General features: G+C 48.2%; 1 protein-coding gene across 2 annotated transcripts in view; it reads right to left on the bottom strand.

Annotated features, from left to right (window-relative positions):
- Window positions 1-1,283: 1,283 nt before the first annotated feature.
- The window catches only part of TSHZ1 (teashirt zinc finger homeobox 1), a 78,961-nt gene continuing 60,004 nt past the window's right edge, over window positions 1,284-20,240 (bottom strand). For both annotated transcript variants that reach the window (XM_003827303.7, XM_055102371.2), the window contains exon 2: window positions 1,284-5,786. In XM_003827303.7, the coding sequence (XP_003827351.3) occupies window positions 2,593-5,786 (3,194 nt within the window). In that variant the 3' untranslated portion in view covers window positions 1,284-2,592. The remainder of the gene's footprint in view (window positions 5,787-20,240) is intronic.

The following is a 20,240-nucleotide window of genomic DNA, read 5'->3' as shown; positions in this document are numbered from 1 at the left end:
CTTTAAAATGACTCAGTGCTTAGCTGCACACTGGGACTGGGCCCAGCGACCCCCTTCTGGGGAGCACTCACCTCCCTTTGTACCACTTCACCTGCTGCTGCTAACACTCTTGCTATAAGGGTGAAATCACATAATCATATGTTTGCAGGTTTGTGGTAAAATAAACATAACTTCAAAGGATTATTATGCAAAGCCCCCACACCACTGCCATAAGCCTAATTGTTATTCTTCTCTGTCACCCCTTGAGCCCAAAGTACATAATCACCCAGTAATTGAACTGAAATGTCTAAATGGCTGAGGCTCCTAAAGGACATAGCTATTTACCAATGAAAAAAGTCAGAAAAATTTAGCAAACCTCCCTGGCGCTCTGCTGCGTTAGTACAAGACTGTGTAAATATGACCCACCTGGACCTGCCCCTCCTCCTCAAATCATTAATGGAAACAGAACAATCCTTGCTGTCACGGGGCAATGTGAGAGAAATAATTAAAATATCACAATTGCTTAGCTGTTTCTGAACAGAGCGGTGTAAGCTCTAACCTTTCTCAGGATATAATTTTATGAAAATTTAAGCAAAAGGCAGAAAAGTAAATTTTCCTGGTCGTATCATTAAGTGCTTCTGGGGCTGGGGGGAGAGGCCAGGGGGCCTCAATGTCAATGCTTCCCTCAATACAGACTGGGCAGTGAGTCCTGGGCTTTCAGGGATGGGGGTCACCCTGGAGGATGGGTGTTTTCATGGCAAGGCTCATGACATTCTCAGTAGAGCCCGCCGTGCTCTAATCTGCAGAAAGAAGCCTCATCTCAAACACTGAATACAACAGCAGCCAGTTTTCTTTTTAAAATTGTAGATTTTTAAAAGCTCAGAAATCAGGTTTTCCTCTTTGGAGTAACACAGAACTAATTCCAGGGTCCTTGGGGTCTTTGCTGGTGGAGTAAGCCCTACCCCTCTACTCCCATCATTAAATATCTGGATAGACACACAGGTTAATTATACATATTTTTAAATTTTGCAAAGGATTCTCTGAAGGACGCATCTCAGCCCACCTAAGTACAAAACAGCCAACACTCAATGGCTAAACTCGGCAATCCTTGGCACCCAGTGGAGTTAAAAATTTTAATTATCATTTTTTAAAACGCAATACTTATCATTTGAATGAAACATGTCAGCACACAAATCATGAAATGATGATTCTGAATAGAATTTTTGTTGGTTGATTGCATAAGCAATACCTCTTGTTGCTGAAATAACATCTCAAAGGCAAAATAATGACGACATGACAATCCGTGTAAATCAAGAACTGCATGTGGGTTTATTTTACATCTGAGAAAACAGTGGATTTAATTGTGTGAACCAAAATGTACTGTACAATATTAATGATATAACATCAAAATGTATAATTAATAGTGCATTGCTTGCTTTGTTTTTATGTATTTATTTTTGTCTGACAGTCCCTCTGAGTACATGCATCTGGAGAGATGCAGGTGCCAGTAAAAGTCCTCTATTTAAATCAAGCTGCAGGAACTAAATTTTATTCAAAAATTGTGGTTTTACATTATATACACAGAAATTTAATATAAAATGACAATATAAAAAGTTAAAAGAGAAAGCATACAGCCAGAAGGTACAAAGAAAGTTGAAGAGATTAAAATGGTACGATATGTAACATACAGGAATTTTTAAGCTGATGCTGGCAATTTACAAGGAAAGGACTCCAACGTTTGCCCCATTTTTTTTCATTTACCAATGCAGCACGCTATAGAAAGGTCAGCTTGTACCAAAGCTTACATTTGTAAATAACTATAAACTGCAATATTTTACAGGAAAAAAGAAATAGCATTTTTACACATTTTTAAATAATAGCTTGCATACTTTTTTTTTGCCGAAAGTGGCATTTTTCAGCATCCAGAGGGTTTGGGCATAGTGGCGAGTGGGGTATCTGTTGTTGTTGTTTTTTGTTTTAGACATGTAGAGGTGTGGCTTCCGAACCCCGTGAGTCCTAGACAGCTTTCTATCTTCCCACAGCTGCATGCATGTTTCCTCACAAACCAGTTCTGCATATAAAAGCTCATTTTTTAATTATTAAATAAGTTTTGTGTCTGACACAGCTTTTGATCTGAATGAAATGCCTTTAAGCCTTTTTTTCTTTTTTCTTTTTTTTTTTTTCAAGTGAAAGGCACAGAAATGCAATTACAGTCCTCAAAGGGTTAAATTTGACACTACCAGGTTCTATGACCTTTATTGTCATGGCAACTTCACCATTTTAGGATGTCTTTTTATCATTGTTATTTGTGTCTTTCTTTACTGCTAAATAATGTCTCTGAGTAGTGTGCCCCACTATTTCCTACAAAAGATAGCTTAACATCAAGAACAGATGTTGAAAATAAAGGTCAGACTTTGACTCACGGAAAAAGAAAAATAACATGCACAAATCGGACAGAGAGCATATAAATATACAAAATATGTGTAAGAAAACCAAGGTCCAGAGAGGCGGGCCAGCAACAAAGGAAAGACTGATTTCAGAGGCTCAGGCCAGGCCTAGTGCAGCTCGACGACGTTTAGTGCAATGTTCCGCGGTCTCTTGCATACCTGGACGCTACTGTTTCTCCAACTCAGTCACATAGATCAGGTGGTCCTCGGGAGACTTGCCGTGGGTCTTACTAAGGTGCAGTTTGACTGCGTGCTTGCTCGCAAAAGTCCGGTTGCAGAGCTTACATTGGAATGTGGAGCCCAAGTCTTCCTCGGTGGCCCCCAGTGGGCCCAGAGTTTTGTTGGTGAGGACTTTTGAAACATTCTGCTGTTCTTGAATCTGATTGAATGGCAGCTTGGAGAGATCCTTCAGGCTGAAGCCCAAGTGTGTCTCCAAATGACTTATGTATGTAGAAGCAGTTCTGAACTGAGAGGCACAATCGTTGCAAAAGAAAACAGGATGCCCTGTGTCCAGGTTCTTTAGGAATTTCGTTCCCCCTGTCCTCCTCAACTGGTACTTCACATTGGCCAGCCAGTGGCTGATGGTGGTCATGGAGAGCCCGGTAAACTTCGAGATGTGCACCCTCTCCTGCGGGCCCAGGTCCGACATGATGTACTTGCCCTCTGTGGTCTCCCGCAAGCTCGAGGCGAACTGGGCCTGCAGGATGAGCAGGTGCTGCGGGTTCCAGTTGGACTGCCGGCCCTTCCTCTTGTGGACCGGTGACAGCTCATCCAACGCCTCCTCAAAGCTGCTGCCATCAGCATCGGACTTCTCTGAAACTGTGGAGGGTGTGGAGGACTTGGGCGTCAGGCGGCCTGTGAGGTTTTTCACCATGTCGGAGATGTCCATGAGTGCGCTCTCCCGCAGAGGTGATGCCACCGAATCAGCCACGCTGGACACCAGCGGCTTGTTCTTGGACTTGGTTAAGTCAATGGGCTGGTCGCTGTTTTCATAGTAGTAGCGGTCGATGGCATCGGCCTGCTTCACAGGGGTGGCGGGGTACACCGGCTTGTCCAGCATGCTGTTGCTGATCTTGTACAGCATCGCCAGCGGGTCCAGCGAGGGACTCACGGGCTTGGACACCTTGCCCAGGTGGGTGTTCATGATGGACTGCAAAGCGCTCAGCGGGTTGATGAAGGAAGGCTCCGGTGAGTGGTCCGTGATGATCCCCAGGTTGTTACAGCCGTTGGTGACCTTTGCTTTGAGAGGCTCTGTGCCATTTGGGGTGTGAACGTCCAGCGGTCCCTCCTTTTTGGCCTTCCCAGTCTCGGCCTCAGGGCCCTTCTTCTGTGGTTTGCCGCTGACTTCCTCCGTTTTAGGGAAATCTTTATTCTCTTTTGCTATGGGGGACGCAGCCTTGGCCGGGGAGCTCTTCTCCTTCTCAGGGGGTCTCTCCTCCTTCTTGATGTTGACCTTGCCCGTGACCTTCTCCACCAGCTCCTCCATGGCAGACACGTTGCTCTTGTGCGGTGGGGGCGTGAGGCTCCCTGGGGAGTGCAGGAGGGCGTTGTGCTCGGCGGAAGACAGCGACTTCACACCGCCAGCATAGGACGGCTGCACCTGCACGCTCTGCACGGCCGCCGGCAGTGGCTTCACGGTGCCCGGGAGCTGGTAGGCTGCGTGGATGCTGGGGTAGCCACCCCATGAGGGCGCACCATTCTGAGCTTTGCTAATGGCCGTGGAGACGGTATTCTCCAGGGACTTGAGAATGTCCAGCCCTCCCTTGGGGCTGTCGTCCAGGTCCTCCTCACGCAGGTACGGGTACAGGGTGCTGGGCTCAAATTTCTCCAAGCTGTCCTCACTCTCCTCCTTGATCTTCTCCGCGTCGCCAGCCACGGGCGGCTTCTCCTTCTCCGGCTCTTTCTTTTCTTCAGAAGTCGTGGACCCTGCGGGAGAGTCGGGCTGCTTTTTGATGCTGGAGGCCGGCAGCCGCGTGTGGGTGGTGGGCGGTAGTGGGATGGACTGGATCTTCTCTTCCACCACAGGGTCCAGCACCAACTGCTTGCCCTTCTTAGAAGCCGAGGTGGTCACTTTCAGGAAGTGCCCGGTGACCATCATGTGGGCGGTGAGCTGCTGCAGCGTGTCGTGGGAGCTGCCACACTCCATGCACTTGAGGATCTGCGCCTTGCGGGCCTCAAACTGCCAGGTGTAGCTGGCGCCATTCTGGTAGCCGTAGCGGTTATTGGGCGTGACGTACGGGTTCGCTGCTTTCTGATCCTTGGCTGACTCACTCAGGGCCACCTCTGCGGCCATTCCTGCTGGCTCAGGGGAGCAGGGGGGCGCCAGGTCCTGAAGCGCCCGCTTTTTGGTGGAGGGGACCAGTTTGGTGATGGCTGGCACTGGCTCCTTCAGAGGCACTTTCTGGTAATGCTTGGTTTTGATCATGTGGACGCTGAGGTCCTGCAAGGACTCAAAGGAGTGTCCACAGTACATGCACTTCAGCACCTTCTGGGCGTCCTCCTTCCCCTCCATCTCCATCAGGGAGCGCTTCCTGGGCTTGGACCACCGCTTGGTCTTCTCGGAGTCCTTGTCCCTGTTGTCGTCGCGGTAGTGGCCTGTCTCGTTCATGTGCACCGTCAGTTCCACCAGCGTGTCGTACGCGGCACTGCAGTCTTTGCACCGGAACTTGCTGGCGCCCGTGAAGACGGAGCCGTAGAGCTTGTTGTTCTGGCGGTAGAGCTGCACGGTGCTGAACAGGCTGGGCTCAGGAAGCAGCCCGTACGAGGACGTCTGCTGCAGTGTCTTGGCCAGTGCAGCCTGGTGCCAGTCGTACCCGGAGCTGCTGCTGGTACTGGTGGTACTGCTGTGGGTGGTGCTGGAGCTGCAGCTGGTGCTGGGCGTGCTCGTGGTGGGGCCAGTGGTGCTGACGGGGCAGGTGGGGGGTGTGGGGGTGGGGGCGGAGCTCTCCTTCTGGCTGGCATCGTTGGTGCTGGTGGTGGAACCCGACTTCTTTAAATCCAGAGCTAAGCTGGACCAGCAGGACTCGGAGAACAAGTTTGCATACACAGCTTTGATCTGTGCCAGGCTGTCCTGGGGGTACGAGACGCTGTCGGGACACTGCGGATCCTCCTTCTCTTCTCGAGAGGAAGAGCCTTTGAAATGGGCTAGCTGGTCGCTGCTCTCACTGAAGGGCGACCCGTAGCCGGCGTCCTGGTTAGTCACAGAGCTGACTGGGGAGTTCTGGTAGCTCTGCGCCTCTTTGATCTCCGTCTCTTCATTGCACATGTACTCATTTTCCTGAATGTCCAAAGACAGCCCGTCATCCTCCAAGTGCTCTTCATCTATTTCTGCTGCCTTCAATTCTTCCTCAGGAACATAAGCTAGGAGAGAAAAATGAAACCCAGTTAGAAGAAGTAAATCATCTTCAAGGACACAGCCTCCCCAGCAGTTAGATGATCTTTAAAAAGATATTTGTCAGCCTAGCTCCCAAGACACAAGGCTACCCCAAGTTTACATATCTACCCCTTTGCAGGAGTTAGGTTTCAAAAGGTGCTGTCCCCTCCTGAGTGTGTCTTTAGCAAAGGGGACTGAGCTGGAGGATGATGTCCTGTGCTCGTCCCGAAGATGTCAGTTTGACCCTTGCAGCCTGGCGGGAAGCGCAGGAACTTGGAACTCCAGCCACCACCTGCCAAGCACCCCTCCTATAGGCTGTTCCCTCTGTAAGTGACCCAGGAGTCCCCTCATGACTTCCATACGGCAAATATTTGTAAACACCCATTGGGCAGGACCTGGTTATCCATTTTTAGAGCAGGATACTCACAGACAGTATATCGTTTCCATAAATAAAAACACTCCTCAATGGCAAGCAATGAAAACACTCTGGTCTTCACCAAAAGCACCAACATGGCACCGCCAATCTCCTGCCTGGCAGAGCAAAGCGCCACCCGCATGGGGCTGCCAGATGGCAAAAGCCACGGTTGTTCACCAAGGCCCAGAGCAGCCTCATTGACTGCAGCCAAAAGCTGGAAGGCACCAAAAGGTCCACTGACGGTTGGAGGGATGAACGCGGTGTGGCCCGTCCACACTCAGGCTTGGAAAGGGAGTTCTGACATGCACTGCAGCGCGGATGCACCTCGAGGGCATAGTGCTTGGTGAAGGCAGCCAGACACAAGAGGACATGTACTGCATGGCTCACCTCACGTGAGGGCCCTAGAGTTGTCACATTCATAGAAAAAGAAAGCAGAGTGGTGGCGAGTTGCAGGAGAAGGAGGGGATGGGGACAGAGTTTCCATCTGGGAAGATGAGAAAGTTCTGGAGATGGAGGGTGATGATGGCTGCACATCAATATGAACGTTCTTAACGCCATGAAACTGTGCACTTAAAATGGTTAACATGGTCACTTATACATTATAAATATTTTATCACAATAAAAGCTGTTTAATTACAAAAGCCCAACGGTCCACGCTCCAGCTGCCTACTACAGGCCCACGACTGCACAGCGGAGCGACTTCATGGGCTGAAGGCAGCGTTTCCCAGAGGGGCTTCCAGGATATGGAAGTTGTCCCATGGATGAGGCTGGAGGGCAGAGAAACCGAGATGAAAGCTGGACTTGTGACTGCAGGACATGTCAGATCCTTCACTATGCAACACACCTTCCTAACTCCCAAGGGGAGACTACTGCAAGGAACACTGCCTCAGCTTCTTTGACCAAGGCACTTTTACTTACTTTTCCCGTCTCGAGGCAACAACTAGCTGGACTACAGTTCCATCAACAACTTGGGGTATTTGGGGTTCAGATATTTTGCAGAAAATCCCTATTAAAATGCATTCATCTGACCTGAGAGGGGTGTCTCATTAAATATCATCATTCATGATGACATCATCAGAGCCAGGGCCTGAGGGAACACAAGGAGCACAGACGTTTTCAGGGAGGACTGCTGGGAGGGACAGAAAACATCTTGGCCGCCCAAACGGAGGATGCCAGGGGCAGCAGCAGGGAGCAGTGTGAGAGCCTCAAAACCCGCAAATGCAGGGCTTCAGATTCTAGCAGCAGCCAGCACTCACAGGCACACGCACAATCACATGTGTACACACAAGCACACGCACACACACACACACACACAATGAGAGACGACTGAATCGGTCATGTGGAGAATCTTCTAGTTCAGGCCATCCCGAGTGCTTGCACACACTGCCCTTTTCTGCACATGACAATCTGCACACCTGTGTTCACGCATTTCATGGAGGTATGTGGAAAAGCAGCAAAACCAGGAATCACAATCCTGTTCACACTGTACTGTGAGTGTGGAAAATAACCAATCATGTAAGACCCCAGGCCTCAACTACAGGCATCAACATGTGGGGAATGTTCTAGATGATTCTATGACTCTCCTGTAAAATATAACGCTCATAAAATTAAAAGATAATTGCCAAGTTCAGGCACATTGTCATTAGCCCGTAATTATTAAAGGTTTAGGATGGCCCAGTTCTGAGGGTTCACTGCTAGGATCCAGGGACCCCACTTTAAGAACCACTGGTCAGACTCATCACCTTTGAACCAGCCTGGCCTGGGCCATGTTGGCTTGGGCTACAAGGTGCAGCTCCTCTGTGGATTCAGAGGGTGACTCTGAAGGCTGCAGGATGTGCTGGGCAGGGCAACGCCCAGGGGAGGCAGAAGGCCCAGGTTTAAGATGTTGGCAGGCCTGAGCATGTGCTGGCCTTGGCCCCAGGCCCCTCCCACTGTGTGCGGGAGGCCCTTCTATCAGGATCGACTATAGGAAACAGCCTCACAGCTTTTGTCAACCCATCTTTGTGAAAGGGAGTTTCATGGCCACTAATGCAAAGGAAACGTTTAGCTTGACTTGGATCTGCTCAGTTCTGGGAGCCCGTCACTGCTGGCCCACTGCTCTGTGTGCCTCTGCTCCCGGCCACAGGTGCCTGAAGGCTGCTGCACAGGCTAAACCAGCCCTCCCATGGCCCACCCCACAGCAGGCGGCCAACCTGTGTGTGCCAATAAGTGACTTTGTGTTCGTCAGCTTGGGCTACCATATCCACATACCGTATGCGGATATGGCTTGACCAACAGAACTTCCTTTCTCCCAGTCCTGGAGACTGGAAGTCCCAGGTTAAGGTCTGGCAGGGTTTGGTTTCTGGTGAGGCCTCTCCCTGGCTTGAGGATGGCAGCTCTCTCCCTGAATGGCTCTTCCTTCCAGCAGGTGGAAAGAGAGAGCTCTTCCACTTCTTTTAAGGCCACCTCTGTTGGATGATGGCCCTGTGACCCCATTTAATGTTAATTACTTCCTAAAGGCCCCTTCTCCAAATACAGCCACAATGGGAGTCAGGCCTTCCACATATGAATGACGGGGACACAATTCCGTCCTTGGCAGGCTTTCCTCTCAACACTGAAAACACAGAAATGGGAAACTTACTCTCATGCCTCTAGGTGTGTTCAACACTGACCAATCCTCATCCCCTTGCTTGGAGCAGGTGCCCACAAAGGATGAGGGTCCGGAGTCAGGGCTGTGTCTCAGGGCCTGGCCCGGCAACTCACATGGTGATGGCCTCTTCCCACACCATGCTGCACCCTCATGCTCCCAGCAGGCGCAGAGCATTGTCCAGACCACGCTCCAAGACAGTCCATTCTGCACCCGGGAAGTTCCTAGGCTGAGCTACAATGTATCTCATCGCCAATGTGTGTCAGAACAGATTGGACCTCACAGATCCACAGAACGAGAAGGCCCTCCTAAGAAGTCATCTTCCCAGCAAGCCATTTCCTTGCGCAGATGTCCACGGCCCTGTGTGGACTCCAGGGAGTGCGGACGTGGAAGGAGGAGGTCCATAAAGTCCCTGCCCTAGGGACGGGGACTCATGTCCCAGGGAAGAAGCAAAGCAGGGTGATCAGGCAGCCTGTGACCAGGTAGGCGAGGGACACTTTTGGAAGGCAGGGAGCCCCGTGTGGACCAGGGTGAAGGCTGGGCCCCCACAGGTTCGGGCTCTCCCTGCCCGCACCTAGCATGCCCCCCTTCCAGATGCCATCTGGAGGCAACTTCTCACTCCCCACCCAGTTGCACCCATGAGCAGCATGTGGCCCTCTCCCTCGTCTCCAGACTCTTGGTGCCCGCTACCCGCTCCCTGTTCTGAGCTGCCGCATCCCCAGGTCTGCCTCCTGCTCTTGCCCGTTCTTACTGCAGCCTCTCTCTGGCCAATCTCACCTTCTCCACAACCCCAGTGCCTGTGCCGACCACAGCCATGAGCACCCCTGCACACCTGCCAGACACAGGCCCACCAGGGAGGACGCCTGTCATGCCGCCCCCATGGTGCTTTCAGGGCCTGGCCCCATGTAGGGCCCGTGGAAGGAGCCCCACCGTTCTGACACAGATCTAATGTGACACGGGTGCTCCACATCACACCTACGTTGTGTGCAAACAAAATGACACCCCACCGCCCTCTCCAGCACCCTCCTCCTCAAAACAACAGCACACTTTCTCCTCCTTCTGAATCTCCAGATTCAGATGTTACCGAATAACCCCAAACGAGAGTATCCGAGGCAGAAAAGCAGCGCCATCCTCAAAGCCTCCTGGTCCTCAGGCCCCGCATCCAAACTGGCCCCGCACTGATGACCAGCTGTGGCCAGAGCCTTCCAATGTCCCCGGATGACCTCGCTCCACTCCTGGTCCGTGACATTCTCCCTTCCAGCAGACGCTGTGCTCCCGACAACCCTGAGTGCGAGCCTTTGCTGAAGCTGCGTGTCCCAGGCAGGGCGTCTGGACCCTCACCGCTGCCCTGCCTGTGCCCAGCCCTCTGTGCCCAGCCCGCTCTATCTATCTGGTCCCAGGCAGCCCTTCCCCTGCAGGGGAGTGCCCAGTCTGGATGCCAGCCCTCCCCCACTCTCTGCCTGGTGTGAGCTACTGGGCCCTCCCTCATCCCTCCAGGGAGGCTCAAAGGTCATCTCCTTATGCCACCCTCTCAACCCCCTCACGGAATTCACCACTCCTGGAAGAATCTGGAGCTGTTACCTGTCTGTCCTCTTCATAGAGCTGTGAATTCTTTCACTCAGCTCACACGGCACAGGCTCCTGCGCCTCTGGGTTGAGTATTTTCATCCCATTGCTTCATTTAATCTCACAACCCTTTAAGCTAAGTTATCACTGAAACACCTATTCCACAGGAAAGAAAACAGAGTCTTGGGGAAGTTGACTGACTTCCCCAAAGTAACACAGGAAACAAATGATGGAAACATGATTTGAAAGCGAGTCACTGACTCCCAGCCCTGGTCTTTCCCCTTTGCCACTATCGGGATCAAGTTATTTTCTTTTGTCTCATTAACATCTAAATGCCAGAGAAGATATGGAGTAAATGTTTTTGAATGAATGAATGACCAAAAGGAATTCTGTATTAAGTATTTAGAACAGCCATTATGTGCCAGACACGGTGTTATAAATGAGAGAATCTCAAAGAAAAAGAGTAAAGGGAGAGAAATGTTAAAACATTGATGCTCTTTAGCCCAATCATTTTATTTTTTGAAGTTAGCCTAAGAAGTTAATATGAAATGCAGAAAAAGCTTCATGCACAAAGATGTCCCTTATACAAGATGTCCTTTTACACACATAAAACTTGCCACTGTCTAAATCTTCAACAATAAGGAGTAGTTACATGAACTAGTGTTTATTCCCAGGATGCAGTATCCTTCAAACATGAGAAAGTATGTTTTAATGACATGGAGAAAATCATTAAATGAAAAAAGCAGAAGACAAAATTATATACACAGTACAAAGAAAAAATCCTTTTCAAAGAATGTCACAGTGTTATTCTATCTAGATAATAAATACACAAGTTATTTATCATTGAATGAAGTGGTTTTTCACGAATATCTGTATTTTTGAAATCTTCAATATTTTCAGTTCAGCCAACATGGACTAGCCATTGAACACCATTACTGGAATGAATTTGCTAGAAGCAAATTTTCACGGAACGTCTACCAGCCGCAGCCACAGCCAGCAGTCAGATCCCGGGAATTGGGGAGCACGGAGAATGGCGGGGCCCAGCCCGGGGCAGGAATGTTGCGAAAGGCTTTATTAATTGTTACTGTGTTTTAATGTTAAAAATGAAAGGGGATTTGGAACCATCAGGGATGCAGATGGTGTCTGGGTTGAGAACATGAGTGAGCTCCTGCCCCGCACTGCCAGAGAGGCTGTCCTGGGCTGCTCTGCCCCAGTTCCCCCAGGTCCCCAACCACAGTGGCCGCCTCCCACCATCCTCCTGCTCCAGCTCCTCAATTCCACAGCCACTGCAGGGAGTTCTCCATCCAGCCTTCCCATGGGAGGGGCTGCAGTGTCTGACAAACAGGAGGGCCGGCGGCTCACCCACACACAGTTGTCACCATGCTAGGCCTTAGCTGATGGGGTTTGCTCACTGCTGTCCTTGCCCTCTGAACCTTCTGGCATTTATACTTTTATCATATACTCTTCCAGTTTATTGAATCCTGATCATCTTCTATTTTTCAGCTATTTTACTATTCTACTACGTTCTTTTAGCTCATCATATCTATTTTTTTAACTAGCTAAACTTTTCCCCTCTAACTTACAAGAGATGCGAGGAAGCATAAACCTTCAAGACAGCTGGGAGGACGGCCTCCCTTCCACCCCACATCACTGGGCACCATTTCTCACTAGCCCGAACCCGCGCTCCTGACCCCAAGCAGCTCTCCTGTCCCCCTCGAATAAAGCACATCCTCACCATTCTCCCACCACCCCGGTCCAGGGGCCCTGAGGCTGAAGTGCTGGTCAGAGTGGCCTCTTGTCTGAAGCTCTTGTGACCATGGAAGGGAACAGTCTTTGGGACAGCCACAGACATTAGTGGGTGCAAGGGACTCAACGGCCCCGCAGACGGAGGTGGGCAGGAGGGCGTCCCATGAAAGACTCCATATTAAATCTGTGACTGACTGCCGGCCTCACCTTACCCTCTTCCTCGCATCATTCCAAGACCCTTCGAGGCCTGGCTTAGTTCCAAGGACTCCATAATAATACAAATAATAATAGTAACTGGAGCCACAGCACCACCTCCGGACGACCACCTCCAGCAGCCAGCACTGGAGGACCTGCGCTTCTGATCTCCCCTGTCACAGCTGAGTGGCCAAGGACCCTCCCGAGGCTCAACCAGGCAGCAGCAGGCCAGGCTCCAAGCAGCCTCTGCCTCCCTCCACCCCCGGTCTTTCACGGTGCACTGAGTCTTCTGGTTCTTCTGCCCCCACAGACCCCCAACAAGGGCCCATACCCTTCCAAAACTGGGGAGCAGGCAGAGAGCACCAGATCCCAGGGCCAGAATCCCTCAGAAGGACTGAAAATCAACAGAGTTTCATTTTAAGAGTTTAGGACCTGGGGAGAAGGCGGCCAGGAGTCACGGGACAAAGCCTGAGATAGGAGAAATTCCAACCCAGAACCCAGGTGCCTCCAAACAGGAGCAACCCAGCACCTTGGCCTCCGTACTAGGCAAGGAAGGAGTGCTTGGATTTTGCTAAGTCTGTATCAGGGAGGAATGTGCCAAATCACTTTGGGAAGCCAGCCCCCCTCCAACCCACCCCCAGGCTATACCTGTCACACACAGTGAGGTCCACTAATCCACCCTGGATGTGTGCAGGGGTGATCCAAAGGGGTGCTCCCCAGGAGCCTGGGCCTGAAAAGACAGAGTGAACTGGGGTGGGACTGACACCCCAGTGGTTCGCCTCTATGGGGCTTATACTAACGTGGCCATTGCTGTGGTTTCTTTAGTAGAACAGATTCCCCTCACCCACCCCCTTAGCGTGGCAGAAGGAGAGAGAGATGGAAGGTACGGATTTGATGTCTGGAGAGCATGGTAGGAGCCCAGGCTCAGATACATACACACAGTGTGACCCGATACACTCACTCGCTCCTTGGGACCTCGGTTTCCCCACTGGAACAACCACTGTCCCCACTGGAACAATGTCTTTTGGGGTTATAGGAAGTATTTATGGCAATGACAGAATCATCATCATCAGTATGTGGCCCAACTGTGTGCTTGTCAGCTGCTGTGGTCTGAATGTTTGTATCCCCGCCCTCGAATTCCTCTGTTGAAATCTAACCCCCCACAGTAATGGCAGAAGGAGGTAGGGCCTTTAGGAGGCCACCAGGAAAGAGCCCTCAAGAACAGCATGAGTGCCCTTATTTTTTAAAAGGCTCCAGAGAGCTGGCTTGCCCCTTCTACCACATGACGACACAGTGAGATGACACCATCTACATACACACAGGAGGCAGGCCCTCCTCACCAGCTCCCAGATCTGCTGCTGCCTTGATCTCCCACCTCCCAGGCCCAGAACTGTGAGTAATACAAGTCTGTTGCTCACAGTCCACACGCAGCCACACAGTCTACGGTGCTCTGCTACAACAGCCTGAAGGAACGAGGACGGCTGCTCCTCCTCCTCCTCACACCCCACAGACTCACAGAATGAATCAGAAAACATCCTGCACACAGATGTGCCATCGTCCTGTGGCTATGGGAACCTGCTTAGCTTCATGCCACTCAAATAAATGGGAACAATGGGAACAAAATGATGATATGCCCATCCCAGCCCAAGCCCATCCCTTCAGTTAAGACTGAAGCTGAGCCAGCATCCGTCTTAATTGTTGTGTAGATGGTGCTCCGACAGTCAGATGTGAAATTCGGGCCATGGACCGGCTGGGCCCTTCTTGTTCTTCTTTTCCCCGTGCCTGCCTTTCAGAGGCTTTGCTGATGATTAGAGCGTCTGCCAAAGAACAGAGGAAGGAAGAGAGAGGTGGGGAAACCCACACCAGGCAGAAATGCTGTTCCTTGTGAAGAGCTCTTTGGAGGCCTGACGGAGGAGGTGGTGGACACAAATGACAGCAATGAGGTCAGGAAACTGTCTACCCAAGCTCTCTTTTCCTCATTAGCACACGTAAGTGAGAGCTGGCTGTGAAACACGAATGGATGTTCAAAAGTGACAAACACAAATGCAGGTCTTCAGTCCCTGCTTGGTGACTGCCTTACAGTAAATACCAAATTTCACTATTGTATTGCCACCTGGTGAAACTATATAATCTTACCAAATTACATGTTTATCTAAATCAAACTATTTTGCAGACTGGCAAATGTGATACCCATGAACAGATGGCCATTATATCAAAATACATTTACTCCAAGGGGCCAATTCACAAAAGGGGCCTCCCCACACCTAAGTGATGAATGTACAGCTTCGATTCATTGTAGAATCTTACGAAACAGACTTTCTTCCAAAGTTATAATTGATCACTCATAAAGTAACGTCACCTTCGTTATGGAGAGAGCAGGTGGTTTTGATGAAAGTTAGAATACGCTGGGAAACAAAAAAATGCACAGAGAGCAGACCCAGGCAGAGTGTGGCCCTTCCTCATCAGGAAAGAAGGTAAAAATACAATATACGCACTAATTTACTAACATCGTTCTGATTTCTTGCAGGAAGACTGACACCCTGCCAAGCAAAGCTGAAAGGCTACTTTTGCTCTGACATGATAGAAAAAAAAAACAATAGAAACAATTTTTAAGAATTTCAGAGTCTGCAAATAAAATGACCTAATGGCTTTTCCCAATTCTAATTTTAATTAGGAATCCACAGGTAACTGTTTTAAAACAAACATAATTTCTTCTTTCTCTCACTGCCCCTGAATTCAATTTCAAGTTAAATGGGGAATAAGAAAACTAATTTAAGACCCTCTTGCTGTTCCCAATAAGCACTTTAGGTGTTAATCTTTTGTCTAGAGTTTGTCAACAATGTACTTAACAAGTAGCACAAATCAGAGCTTAAACCGTATGTAAAAGATGAAAAACTTTGATTTTCAGTGGTGTCAGGAAGAAAAAGAGGACATTATATGAGAATCTTAAAAAATTAAAAGAAGTTAAAATAAAGTGAGAAGAGCAAAAAGCAAGTGACACTTCTATGCACCTGAGAGAGCACGTGGCTGTTTGCTGACTATTGGAGTGCATGTTAACACATGGTGGAAATGTTCTCTTACTCCAGAAACCAAGCTAGTCATCCCCAAGACCTGCATACCCAATGACCTGCACTCAAAACATCAGCCGATTTCAGTTTTTACCCCCACGTCTGAGGAAAGATAAATCCTACCCTGAAGCAGTCTGATGACTCCGGGTCTACAAACCCAATATTAGCCAACACCAGGTTCCAACTTGGTACTATCTGACCCCCTGAAACTAAAAAAGGACTTTCATCAGCCAGGGTAGGGCTCGCCCCGATGAGAAACATTTAGAAATCCAGAGAGGAGACTTGTGCATGGCATACCTCTTCAAATGGCTGAAATGAGTGTAAAGAAACGTAACGCAGATTAAGTACCGGCTCGTTCTCTGACTACATGCTGCCAGCCATCACCAAGAACTACAAACAAATGTCGCCAAATCTACTGCTGCCTGATAACCCAGCTACCTTCACAGCACTGCACGCTGTACTCTTGCAATACTTTAACACAAAGTTTATTCCAAAAAGGTGAACTTCTACAGGCCTTTCCAAGGGTCTCAGAGGATGGGAGTGAGAAATCAAGGAGTGAAGGGGTCTTCCACAGTCTCCAAAACCCACAAAGGGCTTATGTCTCAGAATATGTCTCCATTTTAAAAGCCAGTAGCTTATTCCCATAAACACACAGGAACAGAAGAGAAATGGGAATGCCAGCCTCTAGGCCGTCGCGGCATGGATGTAGGCAAGTGGCAAGGACGTGTACCAGGCACCCGTGCTGCTACTGATGGGAGACTAGCACTAACATCCAGCACAGGGTTAGGAGAACTTTTATCTTTAAAAGTGGCCACGGACAGAAATTATTTATCAGTGTGATGAACCATGAGCTAACACATCCTGCATAATTGTCTCTATACTTGACTGGAAACCAAATAGAGGGTAACATGACACCTGACTTTACTTAAATCCTATTAGTAACAATATTTGGTGTCTGAATCAAAAGTTATATCAACACTATCATGACAGAAAATAAAATTCTTTATCTTAATAATTAGGTTTATTTTTACTATTATCAGTGAATTCTCATAATTGCTTTACAAGATGCCGTTTTTAAAAAAAATTACTTTGGCAGAGAGAGAGACAGACAGACAAAGATATAGAGAGACATAACAACTTACAAGTTTAGCTAATTATTTGTGACAATCCTTTGTTTTCATTATAAGCTACAATTTTCCAAAAATCTTTGGTTTTCACTATAAGCTACAGTTTTCTAACAATCTTTAGTTCTTATGGGTACAAATGTACTGGAATATATTATGATATTTGTAGAAATGCTTATTTCTAGTGATTAACCTATCAGAATATCCTTTACCAGGGGAATGAATACAATCTTTTAGACTAAAAGATTTTTATAAGAGAGGCCACTGAATCACAGAAAATAGTCACCACCTCTGCATTTTCTCCACTACACCCTCACCGCTGGCGTCACCAGCCCCCCACCATCACCCCACCTCCACCTCATGAAAATCTGATGAATGAGTAAGCTTGAAAATGGTAACTGCAGTATAAAATTCTTCTTTTACAATTACGTATAGAAATAAATGACATTTTTCCCCATCAAATAAAACAAAGACTCCAGATCATCATTTTTGCTATTTCTTTTTGTGTCAAAACAGCTTTGCCATCACTCCCCCACCCTTCCTGAGCCTAGCACGATGGTGCAGAATGTGACAGTGTGAGCGTGTACAGTGTGTCCTGCCATCGGGGGGACACGCACAGCACCCTACCGACTGCAAGGAACCGTATGAACCAGCAAGCACCAGCAGCCCAGGAGGAGGCGCCGCCGGCCTTCACGCGCATGCACGTGTGGGTGGATGTGGGTGTGCGAGTGCACGCGTGTGTGCACACAGGTGTGAGTGTGTGCAGGTGAGTGTGTATGTGCATGGGTGTGAATAAAAAATTTAAAATTATATAGGCCCTACCATTCCCAAAATGGAAATGGGACAACTGGATCTGATGGTTAGACTTCATTCTTTAATTAAATCTTGTTAATATTTTTTGTCATAAAATGTGCCTTCTGGATGCCAACGTGTCCCTGAAGATATGCTGTCATCCTGAGCAACATGAAATTCTGTGTGTTCTAATGTGAGTGGACATAAGGCAATGTATACGGTCCCTGTTAGAGCCTCATATGACACCAACAATGTGTGAGCTGACGGTTTACAACGTAAACACACATACACCGTCTGAAAAACATTTTCATCTCAAATTGTAATTATATGAGGCACAAACATCATATCTTTAGCAAATCAGATAAAAATTATGTTTCTCAATTTGTAGCCCAACATTGTTTAAAATATCTTTGTTGCTTTAAAGAAAACAAGACTCACTCTAGTCAACAGTCATTTTTAGGGATGGGTGAGAAGTGACAGCTGTATTTGTTTTTTAATGGCTAAATGTGGTAAAGTTGCAAATTCCCTCGAGTCTTAATAACACTGGCTCTGAGCAATTAGGTTTGTATTCTCCCCGAACTTGCATCTTAATCTGTACCCCAATTATGCACAAAATAAAGGTGTTTTCTTAAACCATCCTGTTTTATATTCCATAAGAGGCGAACACTCCCAGAACGCTGCCTCACTGTTATCGCTGCTCTGTGGATAGATGAACAAGTGTGGGTGCTTTGCTAAAGAGCTGAAGCAACAATAGAAGAAAGGCTTCCCCGAACATGCTCTGCTTTCTAAAAGTCAGCTTCAGATCTATGCTGAAAAATCTAGCAGACACCCCAAATACCCACACGCACTATGGAACATCCGTGTACCCCATCTCTTCCTCCTCGGTGGCAAAATATCCTGATGAAAAGCAGAAGGTGTGTCCCCTTCATAAAAGGTGCTCAGCTTTTGCAATGTTCCCAAATTTGGATGTTTGGAATCATTGGGATATTAGCATTTAATATGACAGGCCAGCTGACTAGGTGGTTTCCATTTCTAACTCATCTGGATAGTAAATAACACAGTCTACATAGGAGAAAGGTAGCAATACTGGAAAATACAATGTTCAATTGCAGCATTTTAGAATGAAAATATGCTGAACAACCCACATTAACATACTTGGATTGACAACGACGCTATAGGACACGTATTCCCCTTGCTAGATGACCTGATATTCTCTCTAGAAGGAGAGTACAAGTATAGGGATACAGTGACAAGGAATTGAGTTCCAACTTAAATTCTTTTTAAATAGCACTAGCAAGCCAAGTGAAATGGCTCTTCTTCACATTAACAACTTAAAGAAGTAAAGTGACTCTCTAGGCAAAGAGAAGGCCACTCTGAAAGAGGATTATTTCCAATTACAAAGAAATGAGGAAAATACCAGTTCTCCTTCCTCCCTTTAAGTTTTAGCAGAGTCCTAAGAAATCTAGTAGAATCACCCTGTGGTTTTGCCCAGCTGAAGATGAGCCTGGCAGGCAGCCCATCAGAGGGGTGCACACAGATCCCTGGCCCTCCTCCCCTCTTTCCCTCTCATCCTCCCTTAGAATGAAAAGAGCACGTTATTAGCAAAGGTCTGCAAAGGAGACCAAGGCACCTCGCGTGCCGGCGCAGTTCTGCAGGATTCTCATCTCTCAGACCTGCGTGCTCTTCCTCTTCTATCTGATAAACTATACATCCGAGCATTCTCATTAGGGCTCCCATCACCAAAGGGAGTGGAGATGAATCAGTCTATGCCCCCTCCCCTCTCTGCTCTGTCGAGATGATTTCATTGAAATGTTCATTTTCATCCCTGCTGGCAACATTGGAATGGAAGTATTTAACCTGTTTCCATTACTTATACAAATTACCATTATGGGGTAGGACAGATGTTAGAATCACGCCACATAACTGACTTCCATACATTCTTTACAGGAAGCGAGTGGAGAAGGAAGGCAGCTAGATCATATTATCCGGGCTCAATAATGTTCTCTCTGTTACCAGATTCATTAACTTCGCACATCAGCATTTCGCTTTCTTTCTTCGTGGAAATTCCCAGGCTAGTTGGACTCATTTAATTTGGAGAGAGAAACCTTTGTCAGTGATAATGTTTTGATCAGGTGCGTTAAGGGGGTGGGGAGGGGACCAGGAAGCGGGAAGGGGGGAGGGGCAAGAAAAAAGAAGAGGGGGAAGAGGAAACAACCTTGTCGAAAATGCTACCTTCCCAACATGAATGATAAAAGAGAAGTCAGTTAGAGACGCGGGGACTCAAAGATGGCTGTCACTTCAGATAGGCACGGGCACAACTCACCTAGACAGGTGACACTTTGGTGGAGCAAAATCCTGCTGCATTATTGAGCACACCAGGGATGGGGCTCAGGAAGATGCAGGCCCAGGGTGCCTGGGGCACCCAGAGAAGTGAATTCTGCAGGTGAGTGGATTTCACTCTTCATTTGCATCCTTGAGTGAAGCGAGAGATAAAGTTTCCCAGCTAAAAAGATGGAAGAAGGTGCTTCAGTCCTAGTCTGGGTTCAAGCCTCAAGCATTCTTCACAGTATTCCTCCTTGATCTATCCAAAGGAGAGGCTGGAGGGATGCCCACTTAACGAGGTGATACGCAGGGCCCTTATGCTAGTCATTACTTGCATTTTCAAAAATTTAGTATAAACCATTCCTAGTCTAAGGATATTTTCTCCTATTTCTTCTGATCAGCTGCCTGTGAGGTCCCTGAGTCCACGCTGCAACCACGTCTCTAGACACAGACTATAAGTGGGATTCCTGGAGAATGCACAAGGTTTGGGTAACACAATTTCTAAAATAAATGATGCATTCATGGGGCATAAGAAACAAAACAAATTCTATCCCATTTGTTTCTGCAGGAAAGTCTCTTACTGAGACC

Source organism: Pan paniscus, chromosome 17, assembly GCF_029289425.2.
Source record: "Pan paniscus chromosome 17, NHGRI_mPanPan1-v2.0_pri, whole genome shotgun sequence".
NCBI lineage: Eukaryota > Metazoa > Chordata > Mammalia > Primates > Hominidae > Pan > Pan paniscus.
The sequence above is the reverse complement of the archived record's forward strand: the minus strand, read 5'-3'. Positions and strand labels throughout refer to the sequence as shown.